General features: G+C 39.4%; 1 protein-coding gene across 13 annotated transcripts in view; it reads left to right on the top strand.

Moving 5' to 3' along the window:
- shaker (potassium voltage-gated channel protein Shaker) overlaps positions 1-17,839 on the top strand; it is a 176,524-nt gene extending 158,685 nt beyond the window's left edge. For 11 of the 13 annotated variants that reach the window (XM_025303357.1, XM_025303360.1, XM_025303359.1 and 8 more), the window contains 4 exons: positions 4,492-4,621; positions 16,657-16,847; positions 16,996-17,163; positions 17,260-17,839. In XM_025303357.1, coding sequence (XP_025159142.1) covers positions 4,492-4,621; positions 16,657-16,847; positions 16,996-17,156 — 482 coding nt within the window. In that variant the 3' untranslated portion in view covers positions 17,157-17,163; positions 17,260-17,839. Of the gene's footprint in view, positions 1-4,301; positions 4,432-4,491; positions 4,622-16,656; positions 16,848-16,995; positions 17,164-17,259 lie in introns of all 13 variants that reach the window. The other 2 variants (XM_025303361.1, XM_025303364.1) reach the window with 1 other exon arrangement.
- The last annotated feature ends 6,592 nt before the right edge of the window (positions 17,840-24,431 follow it).

Genomic DNA, 24,431 nt, shown 5'->3' with positions numbered 1-24,431 from the left:
GGTAGAGATTAATTTAATGAAAACTTTCTACGTAGTCCTCGGACGTGTTAATATACCGTTGAGAATGTTTCTGTAGCGTTATTGAAAGCTGTTTTGCAAATTTGCTTCTGAAACCTTCCTTAGAAAATCAGTAATTATATATCGTCGGGGTAGTGTTTCCTCCTCATTGTCAACTTGAATTTCGGAAGAAAATCTGCAGGGGCTAAAATTTGCAAATAAGGAGGATGATGAATCACGGATATGTTTAATTTCGCCAAATATTGAGTGACAATGCCGACTGTGTGATACAGTGCGTTATTATGTAGTAGGAAAGAATTCCTTCTCGTATACAAATCGCACTCACGGCATTCGTTTAAAGAGCTGTAAGACTTTCAAATAGATATTCGAGCTGACTGTGGTCCCAAATGGGACCAATTCTCGATGAATAATACCCTTATAATCGAAGAATATAATGAACATTGTCTTCACTTTTGATTTGGCTTGCCGGACCTTTTGTACAAAAAGGACTCGGCCATTCAGCACTTTGACGTTTTACAGTCGGTTAGTATATATCTAGTTTTACATAGAATTTTATCGCAGCTTCTTCTTCCATTTTACATGCAGACAGAGAAACGTATAAACTTCACATTATTCTCCTTTAATGTAGACTGACGATAATTGGCTGCAAAGTTTAGAAGGTAGAAAGATTATCTGATAGTTACTGTTGTCTGTTTAGTTTAACCGATGGATATACTTGTACGTTCAGAAAAAAATTTGAGAATTTTTTAGACAGACCGTGTATTTGCAAATATTGGTTTAGACGTTTTAAAAACGATATTCTTTTAGGCTAATGATCGACTATATTCTAGGAAAGGTGTAGAAATTGCAAAAGCGCATGATGATTTGTCAAAATTATTGAACGAAAATGTATTGTAGTTGTAAAACGAATTCGTGGAACAATTTAGAATTGATCGAGCAACAATTTCCAGGCGATTGAATAAGATGAGAAAAATCCTGAAATTCAGAAAGCAGGTGTCGCATGAACTTTCTGAAAATAACATATAGTCCGGCAACTCAATATATGCACTTTATTGTCTGTCAAATGACGAAAAAACCTTTTTTATGAAAAACTGATGGCAAAAAGTGTGAATTATATATAACAGTCTTAAACGAAACATGCATAAATAGATTTTAATTAATCATTGGCATTAATGACTAAATTAAGCACCCATTCTAAGAAAGTTTTTCAATGAGATATGTTGTGATATTTGATGAGATATGATGGGTATGTTCTATTATGAGTCTTCAACTGGATGCAACGATGTATTAGATATTATTATTAGATTATGCGAAGCGCTACTCTTATTAAATTTTTTGACTGGAAAGATCGAAGAGGAAAGATTATTTTATTGGACAAAGAAGCCAGAAGGTCGATTTGCTATGTAATAACGCTAAGCCATATGTTGCTTTTACGACTCAAGAAATAATCTTCAACTTTGGTCGGGAAATTTCCCCGCAGATTTGATATTTTCAGATTTATTTCGATCAGTGTAAAATACTTCGGCTGGACAGCATTTTCGAGATGTGACGCTCCGAAGTTAAAAAATGGATCGGTAAATTTCTCACTTTTACGCCGTCATTATTTTTTTGCGACTAGATTAGAAAATTGACTGAAAAGTGACAGAAGGTCATAGACAATATCGGAAAATATATCGATAATTATGTAATTTTTATACACTGGAAAGAAAAAAATATCTAGAAAATAAAAAGAATTTTTAGTAACATGTTCATGTTAACAACATATTCATTTCCATTAAAATTTCTTTATTTAAATGAAATGAATATTCATGAATTCTTTCATGAATATTTACAGTTTTAAGAAAATGTACATTTTTTCACTTGAAAAAATGTACATTGATTCAGCGCAAAAATATGTATTTTAATATAAGAAAATATGTTATTGGTATTCACGGAATAAATATTCCTTACTTTTTAGATATTTTTTTGGTGTATGTAATGTGTGCGTGTGCGAAAATAAAGCCAAAGGTTTTTAAAGAAAAAGACTAAAGACTAGACTCTTACATACACCTAATAGATATATGTTTAGATATATTTATTTAGATAAGTTCCGACTCTGCCTCCGAGCCTTCACTGTTAAAATGAAGCTGTATATCCAGTTTAAAACACATTGTTTAAAAAAACTACCCTGGATGTAGGCATGAGATATAATTTGATGATTGTTGTTTTACTGTCTATGATAAATTCAAAGAAAGATGGGAGGATCATATGAAATGAACAGAATGGAAAAGAGGACAGGTGTATAGACGAACGACGCGGCGAAGAGAGTAAAGTCTCGTTTAACAAAAATCGGTGCTGCGAAGATTTCGAGCTTTCCCTGCTTCGCTTTGCATTATGTAACAGATACTGTATGTAAATGTCGGAGAGTTTGAAACTGTTTCGTCGAGGACCTTGGAATTATCATGGACGACGAAGTCGCGAATGGCTGGAAATGTTTTATCGTCTGAAAATTTATATTTTCTTTGGATTCTTGCGGGTATCTGGTTTAGTTTCTCTTTTTCTATCTCTCTCTTTCTTTCTTTCTCTCTCGTGTGCTGGAAATACCCTAATTCCGGGATAGCGCAAAATTTAACAATTTTTCTATCTTGGTATGCGGGAATCCTTTCAACCGAGTGAGAGAGATAAGTGGTCAGACAAATTTGTGCAAAGTGACAAAGGCGTATTCGGCGTATAAAGCCTCGACGTCGCGCGACGAAACTAAATGAGCAAAAGCCGACGTAGAAACGCTTGTTTAACCCTTTTATCCCCCTCGAAGCTGGAAAATAGGTTGACCAGCGTACATGCGATTTATTGATATCAAAGATAAACCACCGGCGCGGTTGTTTTCGCAGGAAGTCGCTTTTAAATCAGTAATTTCCTGGATGTTTTCCTTCTCGCCGACCTCGGGGAGACACACGAAACGTCGTTTCAGGAGCTTTGACGCTTGGTAATCGTCTCTCTCTCTCTCTCTCTCTCTCTCTCTCTCTCTCTCTCTTCGCTCGAATACTCATCGTTGTAAAAAGGAACGAGCGAACGAGATTTATGGCGTCGTTCGTCTATCAAGCAGTCGGAAACTTTCGAAAGCCAAAATCTTCTCTTCGCTGATCGTTCGCAGCACAATGGCTTTCGAAAGGGGCTCAGCTACGAGGGGTGCAAATGGGACGGAAAGCAGAGGATTAGAATGTAAATAGCTTTATCTGCGTTTTTGTTGGAGGTGCCGCCTGTGAAAGCGAGTTTAAGGGGCAACGACAGCTGTGATTTTGTGTATATATCTTACAAGTGTATTTCTTACTTTGATCATATCTGTCGCCAAGGTCGATCGAATGTTGTCGCCGTACCAATTATAACTCTCGCTGACGCTGTGTCGCAGGAAAGGAGCATTTCCGACACTTCGGTTATCTTTATTATTATTATTTCATTAATGTCTCTATAATTGGTCAGTCACGTTAGTATGCTTCTGTCACGAGATAACGTCGTTCAAGAATTGTAAGAAGTCGGACGGCGATACATGCAGATCGAGGGGAAGATATTGCACAGTAAAATAACCTTGATCGAACTCGCAATGACATTTTATAAATAATGCCAATACACTCTCACCTAAATCACTCGTCCAAATAGGATTCTACTGTGCAAGCTCGCCCACGCGCTTAACTTCCTCGATTCTCTGAAGGATAGAGCCTTCCACGGCCGACGGCTGGAGTCCTCGACGGCAGAAGACTTGCTGAAAGACTTTTCGCTATTGATACACCGTATGCCAATGACGATAGAGCGACGACAGGATCGCAGGAGCGCTACGAAGTCTCTTTTTTATCATTAGAAGGCCGCTAGGAGCCATAGATTCTCTCTGGGAGCAGTTTGCATCGTCCGATCCCGAGTTCTAGGACGACTTCGCTGATTTTTGGGTCGACAGTGCATCATCGGGTACGACGATGACGATAGTTTGGGACCTTGCTGCTCGTAAACTGGTGACGGACGCGATCAGCCAGGGTGGTCACATTCGATCATCGTAATGATCCTGATCGATCCTGGGACAAGGTGCCTGCGACACGTGGATGTTCCGGGTGCAAGCGAGCGAGCGAGCGAGCAAACGATCGATCGGCCTGCCGGCCGGGGGGGCGGGCGATACTTGGCCGTGGTGCGATGAGAGACGATCCTAGTAGCGGTAGTCGGGGTGCCGCGTCCGCGGGACCGACGACGTGGATACGCCGCGTGGACGATGACGTACGACCGTCTTGACCCGTACCTTCCTCTTGTGTGCGTTGCAGGTGTGGTGCTGTTCTCGTCGGCGGTCTACTTCGCGGAGGCCGGCACGCAGGACAGCTTCTTCAAATCGATACCGGACGCGTTCTGGTGGGCGGTGGTCACGATGACGACCGTGGGCTACGGCGACATGAGGTACAGAGCCACCGGGGGCGTTAAACCCACTGAACCGGTGTTTTCTTCCTTGCATTGCAGGTGTGGTGCTATTCTCGTCGGCGGTATACTTCGCGGAGGCCGGCTCCGAGAATTCGTTCTTCAAGTCTATTCCGGACGCGTTCTGGTGGGCCGTTGTCACGATGACGACCGTGGGCTATGGTGACATGACGTATGATGTACTCACTTTCACTTAAGACTCTAGTTAATGCCCGCAAAACGTCGACCGCCTCTCGAGGTCGTCGTCAGATGAGAGATCTAACAAACACACGCAGCTCCTCGGCCTCTTTCGTTTTCTTTTCTTCTGGTTTTTTCTTTCCGCTCGAGACTCACATACTTGTTTGGGATTGCGCCGACAACGACAGTCGAGTGCACGGTTGTTACTGCATTTCTGCATTAACATCCGAATATCGAGATAACGCCTCTCGAGTCGAATTGGCCAGAGAAATGTCGAGGAAGCAACATGTATATTGTAAAAATAGTAGCAGGAGTAGTAGTATAATTATTATTTGACCGTAGTTGATAAAAGCGGGATCTATCGAGATTGTTGGCGTAATCGTGTTCTCTCTTTATCTCTCATTCTCTCTCTCTCTCTCTCTCTCTCTCTCTCTCTTTTTCTCTTTCCTATCTTCACCTTTTCCTTTTGATTAGCACGTCTTGCTCGAAGCACGCTTTCGTTACTTCACGTTTTGTTTCTTCATGTTGATAACAAATCTTCGAATTTTTCTTAAATCGCTGACGATGGGCACATTCAGGCGTGATCGGATGTTTCTCCGGGCTACACGTGAAAGAATTCGTAGCGGGAGTTCGATTATTCGCGCGTGGATTAGAATAAAATTTAGACTTGGCGCCAAATTACAAGTTCTCCCAGTCGCCGTCAGGTGTTTATTTCGACTAATATAATCGACGTGCGATTATTCCGTTTATGCGTGAGATTCAAGGATAACGCATTCAAAGTTCGTTCTATACGCGTGAAAGTCAATTATTCTCTGCTCCGCTGTATTGATATTGTCGAAATTAATATATATATATATTTCATCGTATTCTTTTTCTACTCGAGTGAACCATATTGATATGCACGAAGAAAACATTAAGGATATCACTTGGCTAAATATGGTTGCTGCAACAAAATATTATTTTTTTGCCTATATATATATATATATAAAGTTTGTAGAAATTATAGTGCCTTGGAAGTACTTGGGTTGTTCAAACCTCAATGAGGATAATCGTTATATGAATATTACATTTGTACATTGAAAATATATCTACAGGAATTGAAACTGCATTTGCATTAGATATTGATAATATAAAATAAAAATTATTTTCACTGTTATAGAATCTAGAGTGAGATATTGACAATACAAAAATAAAGAAAAGAATAAATATAGATGTATACAAATTAATTCGGTGCCTTTACATTTAATCAACTATGACCCTGTTTTAAATTTAAATATTTCCCTGTCGTCTTGAGATTTAAAAATGCCAACATTAACACTTAAACAACAAAATTATATATTTTGGCAAAGTAGATTGAGATATTGATGATACAAAATAAAAATTATTTTCACTGTTATAGAATTCAGAATATTTAAAAGTGTTGACCTATAATATATATATTTTGAAGATGTATCCAGTAAAAGCAATTTAAACCAATAAAGTTAATCCAGATAGCCACCTGCAGTAGCAGATTTTGGGCAGTATCTGTCTGCTACATAACTGTTCTAAATTTCGTCAGCAGTTCGGTAACAGAAATACAGAAGAAAGATCTACAAGTAGAGCTACGACAACAGATTGATGGCAGAAAGTGTGCCAACTTAAACGCACAAGAAATACTATATTTTGGCAAAGCAAACGACATAACCTCACAAAACAGTAATATATACTATGGTGTCCGAAAAACAATGTATTAGACATTGTACTTTTTTCACGTTTCAAATGATTAGAAATGCTGCCAAAGTCGCGAATATATACGTAATTTGTTCAGCTTTGGAAAAAGATGCTGCGACGCATAAAACTTGTAAAAAAGTTTGTATTAAAGGTTTCGGAGACGACACATGATAACGCTCGGCTACATGTCGTGAAAGGAACAAAAGATGTTATTTGTTTATTGGCTTGGGAAATTCTTCCTTATGTGTATTCGTTAGATTTATCCCCATCGGATTATCACTTGTTTCGGTCATTCTAACATCAGCTGATTAATACGCGCTTCAAAACAGTGCAGATCGATAAAATTACACACATTGACGAATTTATCGATTCAAAACTGTCATCTTTTTTTTCGAGATTCTTTGGAATTTAGAATTCGTCAGAAGGTGGAGGAAAGTCATCGAAAATAATGGCGAATATTTTGAGAATATTTTTCTATGAATTAACATTCAATTTTATTAAAAAACTGACGACACTGAATTAATTTATACATCTAATATTTAAATGCTATATACAGCTTTATTAATGCCAAAATATATATTGGATCGAGAACTACCAGACATTTTCAGTCAGACACATTTGTTTCTACATACATATTTATTATGATTGTTAATTATCTGAATTATATAATTTTTTTACTGATAATGTGCAGATAATATCAGAACTAGGATTGGACTAAACAGTTATTTTTACTAAATAGTTATAACGGTTGCTGTTATTTTAAAATAACTCATTATTTAAACAGTTATTCGGTTAAATGGTTACTAACAATTTATTCTAATATTGTTAGAGCTATTTGCATGATATTCTTTTAATATAATCGCGCGCAACTGGTTATTTTCTTAAAATTGACCAATCGTATCTATTTAATTACTGTTGTTTATTGGTCAGTTCCAATGAAAACGTTTAATCAGTCGATTAAATTAAATAGTTAAACTGGCTTTTAAGCCTTAAAAAATTCACCAACTGCAGTCGAATATGAGAAAAATAATTGACTGTAATTAGTTGATTTCTTAAGACGGGTTTATAATGAATGTAATAAGCTTTAAATCGTAAGAAATTGATCAATCACAATTGATTATTATTCTCATATTCGACTGTAGTTGGTCGGTTCTCTTACGGCTTAAAGTTTACTATTGTAGACTCAGCCTTATAGTTTAGGATGGATTCACACCTTGACAGAAAGGTAGCATCCAATCAGAAGTCGCGCTGATAGTCTGTCTCTCTCTTGAGAGAAAGATAGAAGAGAGAGACCATCAGCGGGACTTCTGATTAGATGCTGCCTTTCTGCTTTTTGTTTTTCTGCTCAGGTGTGAATCCTCCCTTAGAGTTTACTACACTTATTGTAGACTCGGTCTAAACAATTGATCGGAATTCTAAATGTTTTATTGTTCTTGTAATATATAATTTTATGGAAATAACCGTTTAGTTCATTAATCGTTATTTTTCAAATTTGATCACCGTTACTAACATTACTTCTTAATAACTCAATACTAGATAACGAAATAACGTCTATCTTTAATCAAAACGAACAAAATGTTATTTTACGCAAACTGAACCTCAAATTGTCAAGCTATCACAGCTGCTTTGGAATGTTGCTGATTCCTCAGATGATTAAAAGTCATTGTAAATATCATGGTATATAGATAAATCATGATATGTGGAAATGAATGCGTTTAGCCAAAAACTTATATTTTGAATTCTCGTTTTTCATTAAAAGTGACTATAAAAGCGGCTCCTATAAACCTCCTGATTGGTTATAAGCCATCTATAGAATCATTTTTAGTAATGAAAGAGAGTTCAGAATATGAGCTAAAAACATCTAATAATTTAATTTAGTAAATGTTCGGATATTAATAGACTTGTTCCGAAATCGGTTTCAGGAATTTTGGTTTTAGTTGGTAGGCTTGGTTTGGTAATTGGTTCCGTAATTGATCAGTTGATTATGCGCTTGGACGTTCACAGCTATGTACTATTTCTGTTGACAAACTTAGTTTTAGTTAATTTCGTAATATCAGATAAAGAAGTGAATAAATTTTTTACTTATTATTTTGATAATTAGATACATTTCGTAATTGATCAGCTGATCAATTACGAAACGTACCTAAGTTAGCTTAAAGCCTACCAACCTTATAACTAAAATTAAAGTTCTCGAAACTGATTTCAGAATAAGCTTAATGCAGATTCTACTCGATTTCTATCACTGACAAGTTATGTCAGTAGACTTTGTCGACAAAAGACGAGCTTAATGTGAACATAGATGGCTATGGATCTGTCACAATATCATAATAGAATCTGTTGCCGATCTGTTGGCATACTGCATTTTGTTTATTGTTTAAATTATTTTTATTATATTGGAAATGTCATATTCATAGAAACCCAATGCTCTATAAAAAAGCTCATAAGCTTTATCCATAACTATTAATCGCAACGTTTTTTCACACATATGTATGATTTCATTAAAAGATTACAGCATTAAAAGATTACGTCAGTCAGTGGCGTTCTTTGTTGGTTGTCTATAAGTGTTTGAGTGAAAAGTCTCAGTGCATTGTGTAAGCAGATTATTCACTCAATCATAGTATTCGTTCTGGATCATAACAGAGATACAAAAATAATTTTTTTAGCTGAAGCAACTATATATAAGGATATATTAATTGAACTTATTAATTGCTTATAATAAGAAATATAGCCGTAAAAATTGCATAGATGGGCATATAACAAAAGCAATTTTTAATGTAATATTTATTTAACATTGAAATCATATAAACTTAAAATCATGTAAATTTGTTTTTTGATTATAAAGTTGTTGCAACCATATATTTTTATTTCCATATATTTATTATTATTTCCATATATTTTTATTAATCCTGATGTATACTTCACCTATCGGATCTTTATTACTATGAACGGCCGTGAACACAAGAAGCTTGTCCATAATTTTTTATGTGAGTTTAAGAATGCATCCATTTTGCCCAATAGGAGAATCTTTTATTAGAAAACCAATTCTCCCATTAAACCAAACGAATACAATACATTCCAAAACTTATAACAAAAACTTACGGACAATATCTTTGTTTGTTCTAATCCTATTTTTGTCTTGAATTATCTGACATCTATAGATTCTGGAGGACTAATAGAGATTTAATTTATATAGAAATCCTATTCATTCCTGTTTATATAGAAAGTCCTATTCAGCGTCTCTAAAGAGTAGAAAACGCATAATTTGCCGTTTATAGGTTTTTAAGACTCCTGGTTTCTCGTCACGATCTTATTGAATATCGACAAAAGCGAGAAATGGCACTCTGAAAATTCTTGTGTGCCATTTCCAAATAAAAAGATATTTATATGAATAAATATTTTAAGTCACACTAGAGCATATTTGTAAAATGCTCCGAACACTGTTTCCCCTTGAAAGTTAGTCAACAGTTGTAAAATGACTGTAACATGAGGCCTAGTCATATGCATACGCAATTGCTCCATATAACTACCTCATGTTACAGTTATTTTACAACTGTTGACTGACTTTCAAGGAGAAACATAGTGTTTAGAGCATTTTACAAGTATGCTGTAGCTTGAAAGATATTCTTTCACATAAATTTCTTTTTATTTAAAAATGACGCGCAAGAATTTCGAGAACGCGTTTTTTCGCCTCCCGCCTCACTAATCAAGAATTTCGCGGCGAGTTTTAAAAGGATCTGTTAGTAAAGCTGTGGGTTAAATAAAAGGTTAATATAGTTTGACTCGGTCTTATTTTCGATCTCAACTTTTTATTTAACGTTACTTCAATACTTGGAAGTTTGTATTGATTTATTTTGATTCTATTTAATCTACAGCTTTGCCAAGAAATACCTACAAGTGACAAATTGTGTATTTTCTATCATTTGGAAACGTTGAGTAGGAATTCCGTTTCTATGTAATTGAAAGATTTTATATAAAATAAAATTCTCCATTGGTCACTTAAAGTCTATAAATGTTCCGATCGAAAGTATGGCCAAAATTCCGTTTTGGAAAGCTTCGGAGTATTAAATTAACGTTAAATGGCATATCGGGATGGAAAGCAGGATCCAAAGAATCTTCGCAAAATGGGTCGATTTTTCGCCCGTTTTTCGGTCCTCGATTTTGGAATCGAATTTTATGCCAAAAGATAATTCATGATGAGACATTAATTACAGAAAAGTTTTACGTTGAGCATACAATTGGTTTCAAAGATGTAGAGGATCAAAGTGGTCACTACCTACTAAGAAAGTATGACACTAATAACGCTTTATCGCACGAATTTTTGCAAAATTCGGTATCTATGAGTTCTTTGAGTTGCTGACTATGAATCTGATATCAGATTTTAAAAATTCAAGATGGCAGGTGCAACATGGTGGGCACACATACTGAAACAATCATTTATTTTTATTGGAATTGTTATGTTGTGGTTTTTTGGTTAGCTGATTGCGAATTTTCTATTAGGTTTTTAAAAGTAATTTTTTCAACGACAATTTTTGAGTAGAAAAAGTTTTTTTTTATTGTTTTTTCATAAAAAATATGAAATTCAAATGATACGTTACATGACGTATAAAGGATATCGTGATAATTTTATTTGTTATATATTTAGAAGCTTCATTGGCTGGATAATTTTTTCATCTTGCCTTCACTGGCTGGATAACATTTTTATCTTGCTTTCATTGGCTGGATAATTTTTTCATCTTGCCTTCACTGGCTGGATAACATTTTTATCTTGCTTTCATTAGCTGGATAACTTTTTCATCTTGTCTTCATTGGCTGGATAACATTTTTATCTTGCCTTCATTGACTGGATAACTTTTTTATCTTGCCTATACTAAAGGTAAATGTAAATCTGATAGAAAATTCGCAATCAGCTAGCCGAAAAAGCCACAACATAACAGTTCTAATAAAAGTAAATAATTGTTTCACTATTTGTGTCCGTTATATTACATCCGCCATCTTGAATTTTTTAAATCTGACATCGAATTCGTAATAAGCAACTCAAAGAACTCATAGATACTGAATTTCGCAAAAATTCGTACGATAAAACGTTATTAGTGTCAAACTTCCTTAGTAGGTAGTGACCACTTCGACCCTCTATATCTCTGAAATCAATCATATGCTCAATGTAAAACTTTTTTGTGATTAATGTCTTATCATGAGCTATCATTTCGCATAAAATTTAATTTAAAAATCGGGGACTGAAAAACAAGCACATTTTGCGGACACATTTTTCTTTCGACTTGGGCAGCATCAATCGTTATCATCAGATATCTCGGATAATACGGATTCCATTCTGCTTCGATTGCACGCAGATAAAAAAGTTTGATTGAATTATTCAACAACGAACGAACCAAATTGTTTTAATTGGAGGTTGAAGGAAACGGAATTTCTGGTTCTTAGAACCAGAGAGAGAAATATGGTTTAGAAGAATTTTTGATTCCAGGAATTCTGTTAACTTCAACCAAGATGCATTTGGTTCGTTTATGTAACCGAACTTTCTATACGCGAGTTTTGAGTCGCTCGACTATACTTGACGACATCGTCGAATTCGGACGGAGACGTAATACGTGTGCGATGAATCTTTATTTTGATATAGTTTATTTTGATATAGTTTCCGTTCTCTGTCCACAATCGCGCAATCGGAGGATCTCATATACCGAAGATCATGAACGAAAATCGTAAACCGGCTGCTATATCATCACTCTCCAATTACGTGACGTATAATTACACGTTTCAATAGTACTTCGATAAACGCAAACTCGCTGCATCTCACGCTCCACTTCATGCCACATCATCTCCCCGTATACCTCCGTCTTCTCTCGTCTACAGGGTGTATGCACGAGACCACCGCTGGTCCTAGTATTGATGAGCCGAGATTCTCCAATTAGAGTCCAGAATCGGCCCTCTTGGCCGTGCAAAATTTGCAATCGGCGGAGAGGACTGACGAGACTTTCGTTCGAGACGAACGATCGCGACTCCGTTTTCTTTTCTTTCTTTCTCATTCATTGAATAATAATATCGCAATACTCTCGCAGAACACTCTGTACGTTGTTCTTGGATTTCCCAGAGCCATTATTCAAAATAGCGGCATTTCGTGCGAACGTACAAACGTGTAAAATTAGCGTAAAGTTAGGCCTGAGCCATCGACGGCACCAATTTAGACGCTCGTAAAGAGTCACAATTCGCCGGCACCCATTGTTTTTCCTACACATTATGCACCTTGCTGCTCCACTCGTGGCTGCACTCGAGAGAGCGTGGCTTTCGAGAGTTTGGACGCTCAAAAGCATTGGCACCTGTTCATTTAATGTTACACACAGCGAAATTGGTTTGAGTCGCGCACTTCATGAGACTCGGGAGAGTTCGCTTCGTTTAGGTAAAAAACAAAATAAAAAAAAGAAAAAGGCAAAAGAAACGTGCACGACGTGCAGACTCGCATGCACGCGTTTCCAGATTTGGAGAATCGTTCGTATTCCAAATATTTCCCGTCGCTTTCAGGCATCGCTATCTCTTGTGTATCGATAGTTGTCTCGAGTGGAGGAGTGCCTTCTCCTTCGGCATCTCTCGGCGATCGGGTATTAATGCTCTGGAGAGCGTCTCCGACGTGTCGCAGCCTGGGAGGAGGCCTCGCGAGTAATTGCCTTCTCTTCTTCTCCTCCTCCTGTGTAAATCAATAAGTATCTTCAAATAAGAAAGCGTCCTGCGGCAAAAGGGCGAATAAAGAGAGAGAGAGAGAGAGAGAGAGAGGGAGAGAGAGAGAGAGAGAGAGAGAGAGAGAGAGAGAGAGAGAGAAATCAACCGGAGATTCGAAACGTGCGACTTCGCTCCGACACGACGCGCTTATCGATCGACGTACGGCCGCGAAATGCGCGTGGCTGCGAGGTGTCCGGCTATTCCACTTCCGATAACCCACGCGATGCGGTTTGTTGAACTCGCGCTATAGATGGTCAATATTGTTTGCAAGACTATGACACTTGCCCTTTGCACGTCGCCGATTGCGGTCGCGCGGGAAAGGAATCGATGACTAACCGCGTCGCTGAATAATACTCATTACTAACGAATGACGAGCTTTTCAACTTGTCGGAACTAATAGATCAATCTCGAGTGAATCGCGACGTACGAAAGATGAGTCCTTCCCTCGGAGAAAATGCAAGAGGGAGTTAACGCGCGACGACGTAGGATAAAGAATAGTCGGCAAAAATGCATTTCACTCTAAACTGTCGACATTTTATTTCGCCGGGCGACGTGGAGAAATGTCAAGGCGCGTGTGTGGCCACCGATTTATCGTCGCGTCTTTGTTCACCTCGTTAGAAATAATTCGATGACGCGAACGATGGCTGACGATCAACTTTGCGCAGGAGTGAGCGCAATTCGCCCTCGTCGATTGACGCGACCAAGCGACACCATCGACCCGTGGTGTCGAGTTTACGCATGACACAATTTATTGCCAATGCGACGGGAAAGTTTTAGAAGCAGCCAGTACGATATTTAGGGGAGATGCCGTGAGGACAAGGGGAGAACCGACCGATAAGATTTACCGGGCGAAGCGTCGAACAGGCACATTTGTAATTCACTTTGCTTCTTTCCCATTTCCTTTCTTCTTCTTTCTTGTCGACGCATTTATCTAATCACACCCTGAGATATCGTTAACTCGTACCGATGAAGGATCCGGAAACAAAATCCCTTCATCTTTTCATGTCTTCGCGTTGCTCGTGTCGTTAAAAAAGGATTTTCCAGATCAACTCTAGCTCGGCGAACTTCGACCTATCAAACTGACCGTTTCACGCGCGCTTTAGTCCTAGAGAGATTTCCGAATACTCGGATCGCCTTTGACTTCATTCATATTCATTTAGTGAATTGCGTCTCGGCATCACTTTCGATCCTTCTTTCCTCGCTCTCGACATTCCAGTAAATCTTTGCGTGTGCATCTCAGAGAAGGATCTCTCGAGTCTCGGACTTGTGAGATTTTTTGATTGGTGATTTGATAGGGTTGATGGGAGTATCAGATGCATGCGGCCTTTGCCTGATGATTGCCCAGCATGCGAGCCTAGACTACTAACGCATTACGATTTGTCACGATTATTATTATTATTATCATTACTACTTGTGCTACTACTATTACTACTACTACTGTTGCTATTACTACTACTACTATTATTGTTATCATTATTATCATCATTATTATTATTGTTATTATCATTATTATTATTATTATTATTATTATTATTATTATTATTATTATTATTATTATTATTGTGAACATTGCTTTCTTGCTCGTACCCACTTGTTCTCATGATTATTGTCATTATTATGATCACCATCGGTCATGGATCACGAAGGCCCATAGTGCAAGTGACATCACGCGGGAATGATCTCTTTCTTTACGACTAATGTAATGTCTTGATATTACTTACGATTGTTCACATTTTAACTGAGACAAGTGCCGCGTAGACGTAGGCGAGTTTTTCGTCGTTCATCTCTACGGGAGCGCGCTACATCGATACTTAAATACCAATGGAAAGTTCACGTTCGATCGCGCGTTTATGGTTAACCGACAACGAGAATTTGCCCTTTTGCTCCGATACCGTCTATGATTCTCGACAGAAATTAAAGTGCACATCGTTCCTCAATTGCGGTTGTGTAAAATGTGGAGTCTCCCGTCGTAATAACCGAGAGGTTTCTGTTATTTCTCGCCCACTAAACTGAATTGTCTCGGAGCAATTTTCAAATTGCTCGACTATAAGAGTCTTCAGAATTGTTGAAACGAGAAAGCGAAGGAGGACGACGCGAGGAAAAGCGGATGGTGATTAAGGAGGCGCACGAGACGAGCTTTTCGTTCGTACTTACGTAGTCGAGTAGCGTATCACTGATATTCGAGTGTGTTTGACTCAATCAATCCGTACAGTGGGCGAAAGCTTCCGGTGAGCTTGCGACTCGCACGTAATCGCTAAGCTAATTGGTGCCTTATCGTAAATGCCGGTTCAAGAACGGGGAAAAACTTGACCGAATTAATTCATGCTTCAACTTCAAGAGAAGTTTGCACGGAAGGTGCGTGCTTTTCAGTTTCCTTCGGCGAATAATCAACGCCGTGATATTCTCGACGATTTAGATATTCAGAATTTAATTCGGGAAATCATTTTCGCCGCGATTCCTGTCGTCTCGACGACGTTGGAAAACGTCGAATAATTCTAAAGCATCGCGTTATTTTGATCAGGGCCACCAGAGGTGGTGACGCAGTAATTTGACGTGGTCTCTCCCGGATACACAACGAGTAATTATTCTGACGCATTTTGCGGACGTTTGCAGAATCGAAGAATGACACTCGATTGTCTCGTTCTTCTCGAAAACTTCAGGCATCGATTCGGTCAAGTACCCGTTCACACCGCGCATCATCGACACATCAAATCCGCTCCAGGCTTCGTCGTAACGAGGCGTGCGACCGCATCGATAGATCTGGGGAGTCGGCGGTGTGACCTCCGACTTGCTGTGTGAACGGCATGTGGTCGCGTCTCGTTCTCGACGAGGCCAAGCACAGCGTGCTTTCCCATTGAGAGCAAGGCATTAGCAACATGTTACAGAAGAAGCCATTTTTTTAGCGAGTCCTTACGTTAGTCCCTTAGTCTAGCCTAGAGCGCCCGCTTATACTAGACACGCGTCTCTCACCGCTATACTTTTATACGGTCAGGAACGATTGGCATTGATCGCGTAGCGTTGGCCGAATGCGGAGTCAATTGAAATTACCTTGAAGCGCACCGAGGAGGAAGCTGGTCTCGGGTATCGGTCTGTGACCGACGAAACGGATCCTATCATCTCGTCAGTCATCGACTACCACCGAGTCCAGCAAGTATTGAGTATACCTAATGTATCGTCCTGATGTGTGTTGAGACTGAGGCGGCCCACCAGTGGGGGGAGGGGGGCGATTTCGTTCCTAGCATTCCGCCAACGCACGTCGGTGACCGTGTGTGTGTGTGTGTGTGTGTGTGTGCGTGTGTGTGTGCGTGTGTGTGTGCGTGTGCGTGTGTGTCGTGTAATATTATATATATATATATATATTATATATAATGTATGCATTATATATATATATATATATAATGTGTAATATGTATCTGTAGGAGCCTCCAGTACCGCATAAGTAGCGCCACACTCTCTCGACACAGACTCGGCAGATTCATACATAATAGAAACACCACACCTAGCACCGAGTTTGAAATTTGCGAGCGATTCCCATACGAATGTACGGCAGAGGACCTAGTGATGTAACGCGTCGTTCTATCGATTGTGTTGCAGGCCCGTGGGAGTCTGGGGGAAGATCGTGGGCTCGTTGTGCGCGATCGCCGGCGTCCTGACGATCGCTCTGCCTGTCCCCGTTATCGTCTCCAATTTCAACTACTTCTATCATCGTGAGACTGACCAGGAAGAGATGCAGTCGCAGAATTTCAATCATGTGACTAGCTGTCCGTATCTTCCTGGCACTTTAGGTATGTGTTCCTCTTCCAGGGAGGATTGATCGACGCAGTTAGAGAGGGGCTGTCAGTAGAATAAAGTAGAATTTACATGCGTAAATCGCGAAAGTCTCCATGAAGAGCTATTGATGGGAACGCGTATCTCCATGCATGTGTCTCACAGGTCTGAAGAAGGTCTCGATGTCAGAGTCCTCGTCGGACATAATGGAGTTGGAAGAGGGTGCCCTGTTCACTCATCCAGAGATTACTAAGAAGTCCAATTGTAACCCCCGCCATAATAACAATATCAATCCAGCCTGCATGAGCATCGAGACTGACGTCTGACTACTAGGTACGTAAATCCGTCGTCCTGGCAATTTTACCTACATGTTTCTATTTCCCGTTCGTGCGATCATCGTCTTCATTTCTTCCTGGAATCGATTTTCAGTGAAGGAGACGGTGGCAGCGTGGTGGCCGTTGCTGGGCCAGTTGTCGAAGAGCAGCTGCAGCTCCCTGCGGTGCCTGACGTAGACCTCCTTCACACTTCGTCGTAGTCGTAGTGGCTGGCGCCAGTGTCGTCGCCTGCTAAGAAGCTTGTCCAGCCAGGTCCGTCAGTTACGCGGGGCGTCACAGATCCGGGTCGCGAATTTACGGGGGCTCGCGATCCTCCGAGGAAGCTAATCGGCCCTTCTTCCACTCGGGACATCGTGATAAGCGGAAGACAGGAAGGCAAGAAGGAAAGAAAGGAAAAAGAAACAGAGAGAAAGATGAGCCCTGAGGTGTGAGCGAGGAGCAAGAGAAGGGGAAAAAATCGAGATTGCTCCCGTCTTCTCTCGAGACGTTATCGTCGTCACTTTCCACGCCAAGTCACTCGGAGAACTTGCGCCCCACGTAAGGACCCACGTGCAAACGAAGGGGACGGGATATTCCTCGCTCGCGTGCGCGTGTACGCGTGCGTGCGCACGTGCGTGCGGCCCCAACCTCCCACACCACCGACTCCAGTGTTCAAAAAAAAAAAAAGAGGTAAAGATAACAAATGATACTCAAGAAACATCGCGGCGTCTTCTTATAAGCGCCGTCGAGTGTCCCCCCACCCCTGCGGGCCCTTCTAGTTTGCGGTAACTGGACGAGTGAAACGGGGAGGGGGGAGCCGGCCGGCGGAAAAGCAACGTGGATCGTACCAGAAATACTATATTAATTATTATCGATACAAAAATTAATCGAGTACCATATATATAGGGCGACGGTAAGTTAAAGTACGTTTTACGATTAATCGCGAGTGCGTATGAGGATGCGCTTGAAAGACGTTCTTGCGGAAGAGATGAAAAAGAGGAAAAACAGCGGAAAAGTTCGCGAGAGAAGCATCAAAGACCAAAGGACCGAAGGATCGATGTTTACAGACGCAAAGGAGAGAGAGAAAGGAGGGGCGAGAGAGAAAGAGAGAGAAAGGGAGGAGAGTGTGCATGTGTGTGTGTGTGTGTGTGTGTGTGTGTGTGTGTGTGTGTGTGTGTGTGCGTGTGTGTGCGTGTGTATGTATATGTGTGTGTGGGTGAGCGCGCGCGTGTGTGGGTGAGCGCGTGTGTGGGTGGGTGTGTGTGTGTGTGTGTGTGTGTGTGTAAGGAAGAAAGGGGGAAGACTGTGTCATGTGGCGGAAAGACTATTCCGTTTTTCTTTGATCTTTTGTTTTTTCGAAGGATATTAAGTAAATCGATTTCTGTATATACTTACTATGTATTGTATGGTACCTTCATTAAGCGAGACGATTGAGTAATACGATTCATTTGTCCGATTCGTTACATTCGCGCACCTGCACACGTAAAATACACCTACATGAACGACAAAGAAGCGGTAAGATCGAAGTCGAAACGGTGCCATCATTTTGTTCAAACTGACAAGAGAGAGTTTAATTACGGATTTAACGATAACAACTCGATGACAGCTATATATACATATGTATACATAAATATATATACACATACGTACATACGTATGTATATACATACATACATACATACATACATACATACATACAATACATATATATATATATATATTTATGTATGTATATATGTGGAAATGATGACGCAAATAAGACTTCGATGATACCCATGTGTGATTGCGAAAGTTACTCTGCCAATCGGATTGCACCCCCGCCGTTTAAAAAAGATTCCAGCGATTAAGATAAGTAGATGGAATGTGGCTTGGAGAATAATCTAGTATTATGATGTTAAAAATCAAAGCATATATTACTTAAATTAGTCGTCATTTTTAAGGGGAAAAGTTATTTATTGACGTCCAAATTGCAAGTTGCACAAGTTTATCGTCATAATTAAAATCTCGTACTATATGTAAGAGTTATCTATTCACGCTTATATACAAAAGGAGATAGGAACTAGGCGACAGTGTTAAGCGACGAGGGTGCGTGTCCGTCTCGACAGCGAATTCAGGAGAGATTATGCGACAATTTGAATATTATAATAACAATAAGACCGACGCGAACTAGTGTGAGCGGTAGTAAGAATCAGAGAGAAGCGTCCGTAAAATCAAAAATCGAAGATGTCTGCCGATGGTGCGCGTTTAATGCCTAAATCGCAATTTCAGCCTTTCGGCGCGTACATTTTTATCCTCGATGTATGCGACAATGACTTTTCGAGAAACGAAATTCGAGTGAGTGATTGTCTGCACTAGAGAAAAGAGGATTTAGAAGGAAAAAGGCAGAATAATGACGACGACGTTGACGACAATGTGTGCAAGTTTGAAAAAGTACGCGTGTGTATTAAAAGTAGCTCATAAAATTCGCGTTCTTCGTTTTTATCGAAGCTCAATGATCAAAGAGTCATTTTGTGTGCGTGTGCATATGTGTACGTACGCGCGTGCGCGTGCGCACGTGTGCGTGTGCGTGTGCGTGTGTGTGTGTGTGTGTGAGAGAGAGAGAGAGAGAGAGAGAGAGAGAGAGAGAGAGAGAGAGATTCTTAGCGCAGAACTAAATTCCGATTCGCCCCGAAGTTGTCAAGAGTAACCTTTTAATAACGAGGAAAACGTGTTACATGACATTAGGTGGAAATATTTACACACTTGCAGTTTTCCTCTTCTTCTCCTGAGGTAAATCTCCCGTGGGATAAGTGCTCCGCGAACACAATTTCCAACTATGATGTATAATGTTCTGATGTTGATGATGATAAAAAAGAAGAAATAAGTTATATCGTGTGCTTCACGTGTTAAGTTACACGATTAACATAATTCGTACTATAAAGAGGAAGAAGAAAAGGAAGACATATTGTGTTGAAGTTCGGGGAGGCCGTTCGCAAGCTGTCTGAAAAACGAATTGCCACATCAATCGATCCTCGTATTTAAAATCTCTTCGAAGAGACTCCCCGAATATCTTCATCTGGAATTTTACCTTTTTTCCGTACGACGGAAGCACCACAGAATCGTTAAGACTGCCATTTCACCATTCTCGATTTATATCGCCTCCTCCCCCCTCCCCCAGGTATATTATGCCTGCGGAGCCAAATCGACTCGATCCGATCGATCCTCGATATACTGATACGAATCGAAGGAAAAAAAAAGGAAAAGAAGAAATTCGACGGGAACTAAAGCCGTGTCGTGAAGCCTTCGCTCATGTAAAATTCGAGAACATAGGAGGGGGAAGAATATAATATGAAATATGAAACAAAGAAAGAAGAACATATAAAGAGTCCTCTTTCCACCTCTCGAAGTTGGCGATTTCTGATCGTTGTTTGACTTAGTCGAGAGAAAAAGATAACAAAGTAGCCCTGGGCTACTATTCGATACACATTTGTCGACGATTGTCGATTAGTTAAGTGTCGTTACGTAGGTATAATTATAAGCAGGTATAAAATAGCTGCGTGACGACACGTATCATGCCGACAGTTATTGTATAAACGTATACAGAATGCAGCTCTAGGTGAATCTTTTTAATATCTATCCACTATATATCGCGCAATTTGGTTTCCATTGGTCGGTGTATACACGGTGTTCCCAAAGTAGCCATGTTCCTTTTGATCCGCAGATTTCTTTGACGATTCCGAATCTTTTTTCCCTCGTTGGAAATACGTTGGAAATACGTTGAGATGCCATCTTTTTCACAATTTTTTAAGATCGACTCGGAATCGACCTAGTAATCCACGGAACGAGGTAAATGGTCCAAGGGCACGCTATATGTTTCAACAGAGTTAAGCTATGTTGAAATAAAGCGAAAAAAATAGTGAGAGAGGGAGAAAGAGAGAGAAAAAGAAGGAGAACAACGGTTAGATCACTATATTTAATTTGATACTAAAGAGGCTAGCTAATTCTTATTTAGAATAAAATGAAGATGTGAAGAAACTTGCGGTTTAAGGCTGATGCATAATGAAGAGTTGAAACAAAATATAGGAGCAAGAAGTAATCGAAAAAAAATTAGTTAACAATGCTAACGTAAAGAATAAAGGAATAGCTGCAAGCGGTAAAAATTCATCTAAAAATAGATACTGTCAAACAACAAAATCGACAGAAATAGTACTAATTTCAACAATGCGATTTGTAATGCGAGTAATAGGGGAAGTACTTAGAGGAGGCGTTTAATTAGAAAATAGACACGATCCAGAAGTTAAGTGTAATAGAGTGTCCTTTGCAATTTAGGATGGGAGTAATGTTTATATTTATAATCGATCGAAGAATGAACGTAAGGAAACGCGCGCGTTACTTGTGAAGTCTACTCCTTGTATTCATCGTTTGATGTTCATTGTTTGCTAGTTCCTAATATCAGTTCATGCTCCTTGTTCTTATACTTCATTATATATCGGCTGTTTCAGACCTATAATCGATTACACGGCAAACTATGACAAAGTGAGTGAGCAAGAGAGTAAGCAATTCATACAAAAGAAAGAAAACAACAACAATTAATTCACTAGGTAATCTTAGAAGCAAATTTAATATATAGTTAATTCTGTCTTTTAATAGTCATGGGTCGATAATGGTGATGACTGAGGTTATGCAAAAGGTTGCGTGTGAGCAAGAGAGTGACATGAGGAGGAGACAAAAAATGGATGAAAAATGGAGAACGAAAGAAAATGAGAGTGAAAATGAAAAAAACGGTGTGAAAGAAACGTGAGATTGAGATAGAATGCGAGACAAATAGAAGGAATGAAAGAGAGAGCGAAAGAATAAGAGAAATAAAGAGGAGTGGATGGAATTAAAAGTGGAGGGGGGAAAATAAGGGAGAGAGAGAGAGAGAAACGAAGAGGATGAATTAGAAGATATTATCAATACAATAATTACAGAGTTTTACGTAATATGCTTTTAATGCAATATTCAAATCTTTCTCGCCTCGCCGATTCAATCCGAAAAAAGGTATAGAAATAATGAAAGGAGCAAAATATAAAAAATTACGTATCAAACTATCAGCTTAGCTAACAAAAAAAAAAGAACAACAGAGGAATGTCTAGAAAGAGAATATGTGTGACAAAGAGATATTAAAACGCGGGAATATTCTATGAATGATAATTTATTACTACTACTGCTATTAATACTATCACTACTGCAACTACCGCTACTACTACTACTGCTGCTGCTACTACTACTACTACTACTACTACTACTACTACCACCACCACCACCACCACCACCACCACCACCACCACCACCACCACCACCACCACCACCACCACCACCACCACCACTACTACCACTACTACCACTACTACTACTACTACCACCACCACCACCACCACCACCACCACCACCACCACCACCACCACCACCACCACCACCACCACCACCACCACCACTACTACCACTACTACCACTACTACTACTACTACTACTACTACTACTACTACTACTACTACTACTACTACTACTACTACTACTACTACTACTACTGCTACTACTACTGCTACTACTGCTACTACTGCTACTACTGCTACTACTACTACTACTATATTACCACCACCACCACCACCACCACCACCACCACCATCACCACCACCACCACTACTACTATCACTACTCTTACTATTACTACTCACTATTACTTACTATTACTATTAATTACTATTGCTACTATTACTACTACCGCTGGTACTACTACTGAACAAAAATGATGGAACACGCTATGATGAAGTATTTAGGTAGCAAGAATCTATTTCACTAGACAGCCAGTAGCTGTTAGAATGTACGAAGGTAGTCATTAGATGACGAATTACGACATCGTTGTCGTTGCGTCGGAGTTATCGATAATAATCGTATCAAAATTCCAAGTCTTTTTAGAATCGATCAAGCGGTTGTATATAGTCGATCAAAATGAACACATAAGCAAGAAAGAAAATGGTCCGCTGTTAAATAGAAAGAAAATGCTGTGAAATACCATATGCGTGATTGTTCCGTTCGGTTTCCATCGGCAGACTTTCGTCATCTACCCAAAACAAACGCGAAGGGTGGAGCTTTTGTTACGACGATGAGTTCATAAAAATGGGCAGGTCATTTAAATTCAGTTTGTTTTTTTCTCCGATATTTTGTTGAGTCTCCCATCAATTTGATTGAGTAGTAAAAATCGGTTTATTTATCCTGGATGTTTTCTCACTCAAAAAAATAAAGATAAAAGAAGGGTGGGGAAAGGGATTGCGGGAGAAAGAATGAGAACCGTTGAAATTAAATTTGATTGGTAATTTGCAAAATTCTTTTCGGCCAAAACTAAAGTCGTCGTGTTAAAGCGAATCCCTGCTAAAGCAAATCCGTTGGACTTCCATTACGCCGTATCTAATTTTATGCGAAAACAACGTAACGAAAATAGGAAAGACAGTAAACTAAACGAGGTGTCGCGGAAGCATTAACTTTTCGACATTGCGCATTGAAACGTGGGAATGTGGCTTTGGTACGTCTTGTAGAGAACTTGAAACAAGTCCGGACAGAAGTAGTCGCCGATGTTCCTTCTCTAAAATTAAGTCACTTGCATTCCCGAGGGAAGTGAGAAAGGAACGTTTCTCCCCTATGGTCCTTTCCACAGGCCTGCGAGAATTGATGAAGCGATTGTCGATTATCAAAGTGTCCTCTGCGTCGAGAATCCGCCGGAATAGGGAACTAAAGAGCAAAGGGGAGAACGAAGAAATGCTGTAAGATGTGAGTGGAGGATGAATGAATGGATGAATGTGTGGAAGATGAGAGTGTATATTTTAGAGAGAGAAAGAGAGAATGGACGAATGTAAAAGCGCATTTTTGTGAGAGTATACAAGCGAAAAAGAACGGGAGAAAAATAATGATGGTGGTAGATTATGCGAGTCGAAGATGCATTCCGAAATAACTAGGTAACAATTAATGAAAAAGAGAAAACAAGAGAAAGAAAACTAGTCTCGCTACGAAGCTAGAGTTATATTCCGCTGTCGCCGTAGAAGAAAAAGATGATTTGTCGCTAATAAATAATTAATTAATTGTCGCGAGAAGTTGAAGACACGAACAGGAGTAAACTGTCGAGTTCCCTTTCTTGACTTACTAAAAAAAAGAAATAACTAATAATAATAATAATAGTAATAATAATAATAATAACTAATAATAACGTATATATGATAATCAGGCTGGGTAGGATATTACGCGGATATTACGATTCAGAGAAACATAAAAAAC

This window comes from Harpegnathos saltator, unplaced genomic scaffold (assembly GCF_003227715.2).
Source record: "Harpegnathos saltator strain DR-91 unplaced genomic scaffold, Hsal_v8.6 scaffold54, whole genome shotgun sequence".
Taxonomy (NCBI): domain Eukaryota; kingdom Metazoa; phylum Arthropoda; class Insecta; order Hymenoptera; family Formicidae; genus Harpegnathos; species Harpegnathos saltator.
This window is presented reverse-complemented; position numbering and strand designations above follow the sequence as displayed.